Here is a 12,728-nt window from a genome sequence, read left to right as displayed (position 1 = left end):
TAATTCATCATCAATGGATGAGAGTAACTTCTGAAAACAGAATGAAGCTGCCAAAATATATACTCCACTGGTACACACACTAGGGATGTAAGAAAATATCAATATGGCAATATATCGTGATATTTTTTCCCAGCAATATTATATCGATATTCAAAAGCCGTGTATCGGAAAAATCGATATGGCAATATATCGTGATATTTTTTCCTGCAATTGTTAAATCGATATTCAAAAGCTGTGTATCTAATTCCTGAAAGAATTTACATGCAAACTTTTGTGTATTTTCTTTTCGTTTTGCGCAATTCAATCGCCACCCGCTAGCTGGCAGCAGTGTGCAGTGGGTTTTGTTTCCACCACTGAAATGTAAATCCCTCCATCATGGTTCATATACCTCATGTTAAACATGTTACGTATCAGTTTGGACTGTTTATTGAACATTCTTACAATAAATTCAGTATAAAAAAATTGCTTGTAACGTCTGACTGAATGTATCGCAATATATCGTGATATATCGTATCATCTCCCCTGTATCGTGATATGTATCGCATCGCCAGAATTTCAAAAATACACATCCCTAACACACACCTACGCCCACACACAGCAGCAGGTAAAAGTTGTATACCTTTACTGCAAGTCTGGAGGGTTTAAACAGCAGAGATCAGCACAGAATTAAAGGCATTTCTCTTGAGGTTGGAAAACCTTTTAAAGGGGCAACTCTTTGGTTTATTATGCAATTTAACACACTGAAAGTTTCCCGTGAGAATCTGAAGCAATATTCAGCATGTAGATAATGTTCATCTCTGTGGTCTCTGCAGGATTATTGGCAGGAGACCTCGTTGGGAGCTCTGAAGCTTTTTAAAGAGGCAGTGAGGAAAGCGTTAAACCAACAACCTTCCACCGACGTTGCCAGGAGTGTCTCGTAAATGGAAAAGAGGAGGTTCCTTGTTTTGGTTCTCAGTGATTCCATGTGCTGTGCTTGACGGGAATTTGCAATTTCCTCAAACTTTACAATGAATCATGACACTTACAGAGCACCCATGTGACCTGTTGGTTACGATTCACAGTCACAGAGACATGAGGGAGACCGAATATATGAAATGTAAACAAATAGGCACGTGCCAAATTTAAGTTAGACTGTTAGCTTGTGAAATACACTCCTCGTGTGGTACACACAGCTCTGGCCTACAATAACACTGACTGATTGCTGGTGGCTGGCTGGTCTGTGCTGGAGGAAATGATTACCATTTCTACAACGTCAGGAAAATGTGTCCAGGTACATGTTCCACTAACCTCAGTTGGGTCTCGTCAATAGACACCTCCATTCAGTTCACCATTTAGAAACAGCTGAGTACAATACAGGCTCACATATCGGTCACAGCTGTGAATTACAGCTATTGAGGTGGAAGCAAAACATGTGACAAACACAAAACATGCTCTCATTCCTTCAGCAACATGCAAATAAACGGAGCAGCAGGTTCCAGTTAACTGGTATTTGGTTTCAGTGTATGATGTAAACCAGCATTATGAAAAATGGTAAATGACCTGTAGTGCCTTCTAGAGTTCTACACCCCCCAAGGCACTTTACACACAAAGTCAATCACCAACACACACATTCATACACTGATGGTGATGAGCTACATCATAGCCACATCTGTCCTGGGACACACTGACAGAAGTGAAGCTGCCAAGCACAGGCACCACCAGTCCCTCTGACCACCACCAGCAGGCAAGAAGGGTGAGCTGTCTTGCCCAAGGACGCAACATCTGCAACAATGGGGCTTGAACCTGCGACCTTCTGGATGGATGTATAGGGCTTATAGTATCGGCTCAACTGTGGCCTGGCAATTCAGTTTTTCTTACTGCATTAAACCCCCTGACTGATACTGTGGATGTGAAAGTCCCATCCATCCATCCATCCATCCATCCACTTCCACTTATCCGGAGTCAGATCGCAGGGGCAGCAGCCTAAGTAAAGAGGCCCAGGCTTCCCTCTACTCAGCCACTCGGACCATCTCTTCAGGGGAAACCCCAAAGAGTTTCCTGGCCAGGTGAGAGACATGGTCCCTCCAACGTGATCTGGGTCACCCTTTAGGTCTCCAGGTTGGACGTGCCTGGAAAACCTCACAGGGATGCATCCAGGAGGCATCTTAATCAGATGCCAAAGCCACGTCAACTGGCTCCTCTCGATGTGAAGGAGCAGCAGATCTACTCCAAGCCCCTCACCGATGACCTAGCTTCTCACCCTATCTCTAATGGAGAGCCCAGACACGCTGTGGAGAGAACTCATTTTGGCCGCTTGTATTCGTGATCTTGTTCTTTCGGTCACTACCCAAAGTTCGTGACCATAGGTGAGGGTAGGAATGTCTCAGCTCTCTCTTCGCCACGACAGATCGGTACAACGCCCACATCACTGCAGTCACAGCACCAATCCGCCAATCGATCTTGCGCTCCAGCGTTTCCAATGGGAAAGCCACATAAATAAAATGGCTCACTTCTATGAGAATTAGAGGGTGTGGCGATTCTATATGGGAGTGTGTGTCGTGTGGAAAAGGACACAACAGGGCATGAAAAGAATGTTATAAAGGTAGGAGAAAAAAAACAGTCGTTTTCAAATCAGATGATAAAGAATCTTATTGTGTGCACACATGCATTCAGACTCTCTCTGTCTCACGCACACACAAACTAACACATCTGCAGGTTGACGCAGATGCCTCTCACCTAGAGTACATATCTGTGTGGTTGTGTGTGTTTGTTTGTGACTGGCACCAAACAGAGTGAGAGATTCAGGGAGGAGGAAGCAGATTATGAATGACCCAGAAACCTCAGCAGCAGCTTTGAACTCATGGAGACACAACTGGAGTTTCTTCAAGTCCAATAAACATGAGGATGGCACATCTGGATGTGCTTTATGCAGATGTATATGATAAAGGAGCAACCTAACAACCCAGGATGCACTTGTCACTATAGTTACAGATTTACACGTTAGTGTGCCTGTTCTACTTGTGTGTCTGCAGGCAAAATGCATTAAGATCAGAACATCAGTAAGCAAGCGGGTCCTCCTTTTATGTAATAACTAGACAGATGCAAAGGGACTGATTCCGAACACCCGACTGCATTTAAAACAAGAAGCTTCGTCACCATCTCTTAATTGTGTCCCTCTAAATCAGAACAGATCATTTCTTGACTGTGTTACTCGATCCTCACTGATCAATAATTTAGAAAAAGAGATGGCTGAACCCATCCCATATCCATGGGGTGCAGGCTGGGTGACTTCAGTGTTGAGTGCACTCTGAACAGACAGAGAAACCTCAAGGAGTTGGCATGTAGTCAGAGAAGAGCTTCCGTGAGCCATCACCACATGTTTACGCTACATCTAACTGGTAGTGCAGAAAATAATAACAGTAATACTTCTGGATCCAAAGAAGCATTTTTCTTAGTGCAGATTTTTACTGCATCTGTGTCAGCTTAAGCATAAAACTGGCTTGAGTGTCATATTATGCACAACGAGCACACCGGACTTTTAGGTGAGTGAGAAGTTGTCCAATCGGCAGGAAAATGTAGGCAGTTAAAAAAGAAACTTTGAGCAAACAAACTCCAACACAATTAGCACGTGCAAGCCCCTTTTTCCATGTTTCCTGATTACATCTGATAATGATGTATCCAACACACCACCCACACACACCACCGATCAATACATAATTACGCTGACAATTAGCATCATTAGAGTGGTGCTTTAGCTGCTGATCTGCGGAGCTAAATGCTCTTCAGAAAGAAAAATGTCGGTGACAAAAGCAGCTGACACAGTCTGCATGAAGTCCTTCCCCAAGGTTTTCTAGTGTTTTGTAAAAACACGAGAGGAGGTGTTTCCGTTAGCTCGTTGTTAATCACAATTCACTTTCTAAAACTCGCATTTCCTTTTTAAAGTTCAAACATTAGCAGACGTAGCCTCATTAGGACGAATAACTTTAAAAGCGTGGTGCTCAAATGGGCTTCTCCTAGCTCAACTCATTTAGACTGTCAATTAACTCTTCATCAACTCTGGCTCAATTAATCAGGTTTAATTATTTTAACACGTTTGCTGCCACATCCTTTTAGATTAGGTCCACAGAAATGAGATGGTGTTTTACAAAGACCACAAGTGCATTACATTCATGACATGATATTCTTAATGATGGATTTAATCAGGTTAGGAGAGCATTTGACGCAACAGCAGCGAGGCAGACTCACATTAAGATTCACAACAGGAACAAAGAAAAGTAAAGATCAAAATTGTGTAAAATAAACATAAAAACAGAAAATACTAAACTATTTGATTGAATTTACACTTTAGAAGGTACCGTGCACATTATGTAATGTGCAAACATTCAATTTGATGGAAAACAGAAAGCACTTTAGAAAGATCTAACTACTGTGGAGGCCATGGACAGCTAGCTCCTTTAGCAATAGACTGACACATCCAAGATGTAAACCAGAGTGCCACCATGGGTCGTTCATTCCCACTGCAGTGGGACCGTCTAAGTCCACAGCTTAAATGTCCCCTTACACGCCAACATCAGAGCTATATTCACTGCCCGGATGCCCATTCATACACCTGTATCATTTATGCTGTTTCTTCTTGTAAATTCAATTCTCTATTTTCAATTATTATTCTATTTTATTCATTTTTAATTGCTGAAGGTTACAATAATGGCCTACTGCCCTAGTGTATTTATTATAGCTAAACCAGATTTCATAAGCTCCCAGTCATCCTCTTTACAATTTGTATGTTAAATCCTCCTGTGAAGAGACACTAACGAGTACAGCTAAAAGAAGTCAGCTCAAATGAAACACATCACTTTTTACTTTGGCCTTAGCTTATTTTTGTATACAAATACTTTTGCAGTAATTCCATAAATGTTGTGTCAGAAGATCCTCTATACTAGTTCACGAATCATGTCATCAACTGACTACAGGAGTGACTTTTCCATCTCATCTACATGTCAGCAAACCAACAGAACAACTGTTAGCTAAACAGAAAAGTGCTGGCGTTTTATCGATTTAAGTTTAAGTTTTAAATGCCACCTCTGACGCTGTAGGCGAGACAACAGCTGGTCCACGCAGCTTTAAGAGAAGACAACTTGAGACAGACGCTTTTGCTGTGATTGATTCTATGATTGATGCACCGGCCCGTGGCAGAGTTCAAAACTCCCCATCCATCTTGCAATTGAGAAAGAAGTGTGACATTCTGCCTCATTTCTTAGAACAAATAAAAAGAAGCAACGAGCTGAACTTCCCATGAGAACAAAGAATGGATTAAATGTGTGTGTGTGTGTGTGTGTGTGTGTGTGTGTGTGTGTGTGTGTGTGTGTGTGTGTGTGTGTGTGTGTGTGTGTGTGTGTGTGTGTGTGTGTGTGTGTGTGTGTGTGTGTGTGTGTGGATCCTATGAGCACATAGACATAGCTCTTCTATTCATTTGTTGAATTAAAATGCATGTTCCATTAAAACTAATAATACAAATATATAATATAATAATAGATAATATAAAAAATGAATAAAAGCCTTAAAACAGACCCTCTGACTTGTGAGTGTGGGCCGGTGCATCAGTCATGGAATCACTCCCTGAACTATTTTATGACTTTCTATAACATAAATAAATATAAACACTTCCTAGTTTTATGTGGCTTATTGTAGGTCAACCACACACACACACACACACACACACACACACACACACACACACACACACACACACACACACACACACACACACACACACACAACTACTAATGTAGTAGTGAGTAAAAATCTAATATTCTGTAAAGTTTTCCCTAAACAAAGAGATTTTTTTTGCCTTTCTCTTCATTTCACAGGTACAACATGCTCAGAGTCCTCATTAGGATGGCACCTACAGTAGACACACACACACACACACACACACACACACACACACAGCTGACATGACAGAGAAATATATGACTGAAGAGGACAGAGCAGTGGCCAGGTGAGGGACGCTGATATTATTTGTGCGGCAGTCAGTATTCAATCACCCTCTCCTCTCCTCCTTCTATCTCCCTTCTCTCTTCCTGTCATCCACCCTTTTCTCGAGCTGTTCTTGGCAGCCGGCAGTGAAAAAAGTTCTGAAGCTATCACTCTTCCTCTCTCCCCCTGCTCCTCTCCCAGTCGGTGAATCATTGCCTCTCCCTCCCGTGTACGCTGGCTGTGAAAGACTTGCTGCTCTTTTCTTGGCTGTTGCTTCTTTTCGCCTTCCTCTCTCCTATAAACCATTTTCTTTTGCTCCGTTTTCTCCATTCTTCCATCCTTTCTTCCCATTTTCCCCTCCCTTGGTTGATGTTTAGGAAGGGAATAGTTTTTAGATATACTTGCATGGATATAACAGTGAAATTCCATTTCAATGAAAGCAGAGATCTTTCCCAGTAAGGCAGCACAAAACCTCGATGCACCAGAAAAGTCCTCGTGACCGTTGGGCTTTATCTTTGCTCTTTATCATTCCTCTCCAGGTCTGTAATTTGTTTGGATGCTAAGTTTTGTTGATGAACACTTAAAACGATCAATCACGACAATAAAAGCATGAGTCCAACATTTAGAACGATTTCTAAATGTCCCCCGGAACAGCTCTGATGAATCGGCACATTAAACAGGATCTCTGGGGGAGCCAGAGCCGTTTGGCACCAGGACATTTCACCAGCAGAACCAGCAGATGATGAGGGCCAAGGGCGTGGCTTCAGCGGGTCGGATGGGATTTGTAGTGCAGTCAAAACCAAATCAGTACACAACACAATGAACGCCATGGTGAAGTTCTGCGATTCAAACGAGCTTAAGAACATTTATTTATTCGACCCAAACATCTGAAAACACTATTGTAATCAAAAGGTCAGATTAGAGGAACTCTGAAATGCATCTCAGATTTACAACATTAGTGCTTTTTCCCTCCGTTTTTGTGTTTTTACAATAGTTTCTTTCTTTGGGCGTCTCCCTTGGCTCACTCACATTTTTTCTCTCAGCCTGCTTTCCTCATCTCCTCAACACCATCCTTCACATTCCTGTTCTCTCTCCAGCATGTTTCTTTGGCATCCAACTCTTCCTCCGGTTCTGACTCCGCGTTCTTTCATTTTTATATCCACCCACATATAGCACCTTTCTCTCCTCCTCTGTCATCTCCCTCTCTGGTTCAGGGCTGCTTCTCTCTTTCCCTTCCTTCAACATCGCTGTTCAGCCTTCCCTTGCTCTCACCTCCATACCGCGGCTCTTTTTCTTTTCCTATCCATTCTCCTTGCACTTGCTTCTATGTTTTCAGTGATCTTCCTCTCTCTCAGCCCCCAACTTAGCGACTCTTTTCCACCCGCTCGCGTTCCTTCTGTGGAAATGCTCTGGTATTGATCCACTCTCAAACTGAAGAGAAGGTCAGGGGTTCACTAACAAAGCTCAGGGACAAAACAGAGACACCAACAATGCAATATCACACACAAGCAGAAGATAAATATAGTCCGGTAGCAGAGCCTAGGTGATAAACACTCAGTATGAGTGGCTGCGTGTTGTTTCAGAAAAACATGTTTTATCGAAGACCTGCTCTTAATGCAGCTCAACGTGTGTGTTTACCAAAAACAGCTGCTGTGTGGCTGTGCCAGTAAAAACATATCATCCTAATGATGGCTACAGGCAAGAAATTATGATCCAGCACAAACCTAAACTTCAGTCGGCGGGGTGACAGAGCGCCTAGTGATCAATCATGGCTGTGTGGTTAACAGCTGTCCAGGCCTACCAGCCCACCACCGCCAACCCAGCCCTGCCCTCTCCCCTGCACCCTGGAGGGGTCAGCCTCGACACATTCGCCCTGCACCCCCACATCACTGAGCAATTCACACATTCTGAATTCCTAAAGTTGATGAGAAGGTTTGGGTGGAGCTCCGTTTTTGGCACGCGAAAGTCACGTTCATATTTTTGATTATACTGCCAAAACCACAAACCTTTATTTTGAAATGTATAAATAGTACATAAACATGAAATTACACATAAATGAGCAAAGGTAAACTTGGTTACTCCAACCCTGTATGGATTCCACATTTTCTCAGAGACACCTACTGCTCAGGATGAGAAGTGCAGTGAGTGTGGCGCTCCCAAAGCGAACACTTTTTAAATGTTTATTTGTGCAATGATCAATATGATGAAAAGATCAGAATTATTAGAGATCACATTAGAAATCATAAAAAAGACATTTTGTTATTTTTTTTGTACTTGAATGCTCCTGCTGACACCAGCACAAGCTGTAAATGGATGCTTGAAAATCATTAATGTGTGAGAACGAGAAAACCCTTGACCTATTTTGTCTACAGTAACATTCAAATAATGTGTGTGACATTAAGCGTGTCATCACTATTAACAATGTGACATGCCAACACATTTATAGTTTGTGCAATAAGGTAACAGGATGTTTACAGAATATTGCAGAAAAGATTTGACTGTCATGCAAAAAATAAATAATAAAAAGATGGAAAATGCTCCTTGTTCATATAAATAAATGCTGTTGTGACCTACAAGAGACAAACAGAAAGAAAACAGCTATAAAGATTTTTTCTTGATTTTCTTTTTCTTCTTGAAATTAAAATAAATTTTTACTTTTTGTCAGATCTTGAAACTAATTTTGAATTGCATGAAAATGTGTACTTTTATGCTAATAATTACATAAATAATAGTCGTAAAGATATTATTCATTTGTTAGGATTTATCTCTCTCTTTCAAGTCTTTCTGTATAATTTTGTGTGTGTGCAATGTTTAGTTATTTATTTTGTGCACCAGCTTTCACGGTGAAAAACGATGTGAGATTTTAGATCCCACGGGCTGCAGCTGAGGTCAGAGTAGTGAAGCTGGCATCAGGTCACATTTCAGGGGCGTCAGAGCAGACAGCATTAACCTGAGCGTGACCTTTTAGGTCTTGCTGCTGTCATGGGGTCAGCCAGCCAGTGTCTTTGTGAAGCCATTAAATCACAAATCATGACAGCTTATAAAACGACAGCAGCTTTTGGAGAAGATGTCTGAAAGATGATAAATTATTGGTGGATGCAATCTTTATTGCAGTCACTATGGTAACAAGCTGGACAGAATGGGATGGGAAGCAGGAGGAAGGGATGCAGAGAGGATATCAGGGAATTTTTTTGAGTAATTGGATGAATGAATCAATGACAGGGCTACCACCCTAAAGGCTGTAAAAGTTTTACAGAATACATTTTTTCTGACACTTAATGTAAAAAGAATATCAGACTAAACGAAAAATGTATACTTTTTCAAATGGAGGCTACCTCTGACATGTCAGTTAGCTAAAGCTATTGTGACAATGTGTAGTTTTTACCAATAATCTCTGAAAATATCCATCAAAATGCTGTTGAAAATGATTTAAATGATGCCCAGTTATTTTTGTACCCAACAACCATAACAATCTCTGGATACAATATTTCCTTCTATGGGAGCCCATGAGGACAAAATGCATTTACTGATTTGTAACAAGCGGTTACAAAACCTTCACCATTCATAAATGTTGATGTACACAGTCACCTCTTCACTCGTTGCCAGTGATGAAAGGGAGTCTGATGTGCTTGTTATTTTGCTGGAGGTTGCACTTCCAGAGCTTTTTGACCCTAATGGCTATCCGTTGGTAAGGTTTTCCAGGAACACAAATATTGTCGCTTGCTTGCAATGATTTAGGTATGTACTGCCCCCTATTGCCAGGGAAAATGCACACTGTCACTTTAATGTTTGGGATGCCGATTCAACATGTTTAATTGGGACTTATGAATAAAACTATGAATACTGCTACTTGAAACAAGCGTACTGCATGTTGTAATGTGTTAATGAGGTAAAAACAAAGTTTGGCTGCAGCTCAGCTATCAACACAGCATTAAGTAACACTCAGTCATCAACCTGACGCACGTAGTCCTTGTATACACTGATAACTGTGTTTACCAGATGCCCCATGCTACAAAGGAGGTTGAGTCAAACAGCACTCTACACCAATGGCTCAGGCTAATCCAACTGAAATAAATGAGATGCTCTGCTTCGTGGCCTTAAACCTATTGTCAGAGTGATGGGCACTAAGAATGAAGACAACCACTTAAACAGAGAGAGTGCGTCTACAGAAGGTGGCAAAAGAGTGTAATAAAGGGAACTAAAGCAGGAAGTATGAGGCACGCACATTACTTATCACACTTCTGTGCCTTTAAGCTAATCAAGACCGACAAAGAGAAGTCCTATTCTTTTCAAATATCCTCCTCCATTAGACTGACCACAGCACTGAGTAAAAGCTTTATGTGTGCTTTTTTATGAAGACACCTGCCATTAACAAGATGTGTCAACCGACAGAAAAAGCTCCTTTAATTGAGCTAACATAAAAGAGAGAAAATTGGACAATAATAAGGTATATATGTGAAGGATGGATAGGGGAAACGGTGTGTTTTTCTGTGGTGTCCTAATGTCACCAATACGCCAATGCAAGTGTATCTGGGAAAGTGGTGTCTTCTGTAATGCATGCAAGGCCACGCACTGTGGCTCAGTTAGTAAAAACCAAGTCCAACACACACTTTCCCCCGGGATCTCACACTGCAGTGCACTGAGTCAGGCTTAGTGCATGAGTGTGGATGTGTGTGAGCGCTCCTCCTGAGTGACATTTCACAAATCCAGAGGACTGGGCTAATGATGTCCCCTGGCTGACTGAATCAAAGCTCTACCGGGTTGTGGGGAGAGTGGGAATGTGCAGGAGAAATGTGAAAAGAAGGCAGCAGGAAGAAAACAGAAGACCTTTACATATTTTCTATTGTTGATTATTGCATGCCTGATTTTTATTAATGAAAGAAATGTGTGTAGGTTGGTATTATTCAAACAGGAAACTGGTCTAACTTCACAAGTCAGCTTGTTCTTCTCATTTTAACAGAAAAAGTTGGTGCAACAGTGTTAAAACATTTCAGAGAAAATGTATTTCTTCTATGTTTGCAGCACAAATGTCAAAACAATAATAATAATCGACTGTAAACATTAATAAACAAAGATTTGAGCTTACCGAGTTGATGCATTCGAGCTCCTTGTTGAGCAGCCAGGGTAAAGAGAGTTTCCCTTCTCCCCTGTAGCACGACTGAATTCTCTCTTTGATCTTCTCCTTTATCTTCCTCAGGGTGAACAGACACAACGCTGATTCTTTGGGTGGCTTCGCTCGATTTTTCTGACCCTGAGAGAACACCGTGAAGAGGATGTCCTCATTCTCTGAAACCCCCAGGGAGTTGGCCAGCTGCCGGCCTGGCCTGGCCAAGAAGGCATCCTGCACTAAGCGGTACTCTATCCCATCCTTAGTGCAGCCAATGGGAAACTCAACGTAGGAGTAAAACTTGGGGTCGTCCATGCAGAGGCGCACAATTTTAGAGGTGAAGAACTGTTCCCCACTAACATCCGGTGAGGTCAACTGTGTGTCTAGCTGCATCGTTAGATAATAAACGAACTGTTCGCTGCTGAAGCTGTAAACATAATAGATGTCAAAGGCGGGAAACTTGGACAGAGTGTCTGAGGGAATCTTTAGCTGAGATGAGACAAACTCGTCCTGATAGACGAAGCTGAACATGTCAGCGTTTTCCTCATTCTCCATCAGTTTGCGGCTGGACAAGGTGGGGAAGTACTCAGACTTGCCATCAATGGGGGTCCCTATGAATAACTTGCTAGTGGGATTTTGTGGAGAACTTATGATGACCCCTGACATGGTGCCTGACTCTGCTACACTGGAGAGGTAGTGCTCCTTGCGGTGGTGAGGCTCGCCCAGCTTGAAAAGGTCATCCAGACGCAAGAACTGGCAGATGCCTTGTGATGTGCTGCCACACGCAATGAGACGATTCTGACCGTAGTCTATAAGGAGCAGCTTGTTCACATTGGGGGTCTGGGCCAGGTCATGGGGGCAGGACTGGACGCTGGGTGGAGGATAGCACTTCTCATTGTCCACTACTGGGCCAGTCATGTGGTTTCGCAGTTTAGTCAGGTTACTCGACAGCTTGAAAATCCAGTTGACAGCTCCTACGTAGACCTCTCCAGTCTTGTTGTGGATGGCCAGATGTGTAAGTAAACACTCAGTGGAGGAAAACCGTTTAAATGGTGGGGGCTGCCCTCCGGAGAGGGATGAGCCCACGATGAGTAAAAGTCCCATGAGGAGCGACAAATTGCCCTGGCCAGGGACAGCTACTGGCCATACGTCAAGCTTCATATCTGGGGTGTTGACAGGCAAGGCTTAGGGGAATGGGGAAGGAGAAAGAGAGGAGGAGGAAGAGTACAAACTGTGGTACCTAGGATTAGTATTTGATTTCCAGTTCCACTTCTGAGGAATAAGAGGGAAAGAGCTTGAGGGAAAGAAGGAGCAGGGAAGGAGAAACAAAACTCCTATTGATCCACTGTCCTGTTTTCAGCGCTGTGAGCAGTCATCAGGAACACCATCCAGGGAGGCACAAGGAGGGAGCCCTGAAAGGCAAATGAAAAAGAAAAATGTGTTTGAGATTTCAAGGAACATTTCCTATAGATTATGCATCAAGAAGGCCTAAAAGGCCTAAAAATTACACAGTTAAACTACGAGGAAAAACACGCTGACATTTGCCTTGGAAAAACATAAATAATACCAAATCAAGTCTGGGAGGCAAACGTGTCGACGGTGAGTTATGAGCAAAGATGCTGGGGAGGCAGGAGTCGATTATTAAAAGCTCTGAACACAAAATTCA

The 12,728-nt window shown here is 42.4% G+C and overlaps 1 protein-coding gene across 4 annotated transcripts in view; it reads right to left on the bottom strand.

Moving 5' to 3' along the window:
* plxna1b (plexin A1b) overlaps window positions 1-12,435 on the bottom strand; it is a 175,761-nt gene extending 163,326 nt beyond the window's left edge. For all 4 annotated transcript variants that reach the window (XM_015959444.3, XM_015959446.3, XM_015959445.3 and 1 more), the window contains exon 1: window positions 11,042-12,435. In XM_015959444.3, coding sequence (XP_015814930.3) covers window positions 11,042-12,223 — 1,182 coding nt within the window. In that variant the 5' untranslated portion in view covers window positions 12,224-12,435. The remainder of the gene's footprint in view (window positions 1-11,041) is intronic.
* Window positions 12,436-12,728: the final 293 nt, after the last annotated feature.

The sequence above is a fragment of the Nothobranchius furzeri genome, chromosome 3 (assembly GCF_043380555.1).
Source record: "Nothobranchius furzeri strain GRZ-AD chromosome 3, NfurGRZ-RIMD1, whole genome shotgun sequence".
In the NCBI taxonomy this organism is placed as follows: domain Eukaryota; kingdom Metazoa; phylum Chordata; class Actinopteri; order Cyprinodontiformes; family Nothobranchiidae; genus Nothobranchius; species Nothobranchius furzeri.
This window is presented reverse-complemented; position numbering and strand designations above follow the sequence as displayed.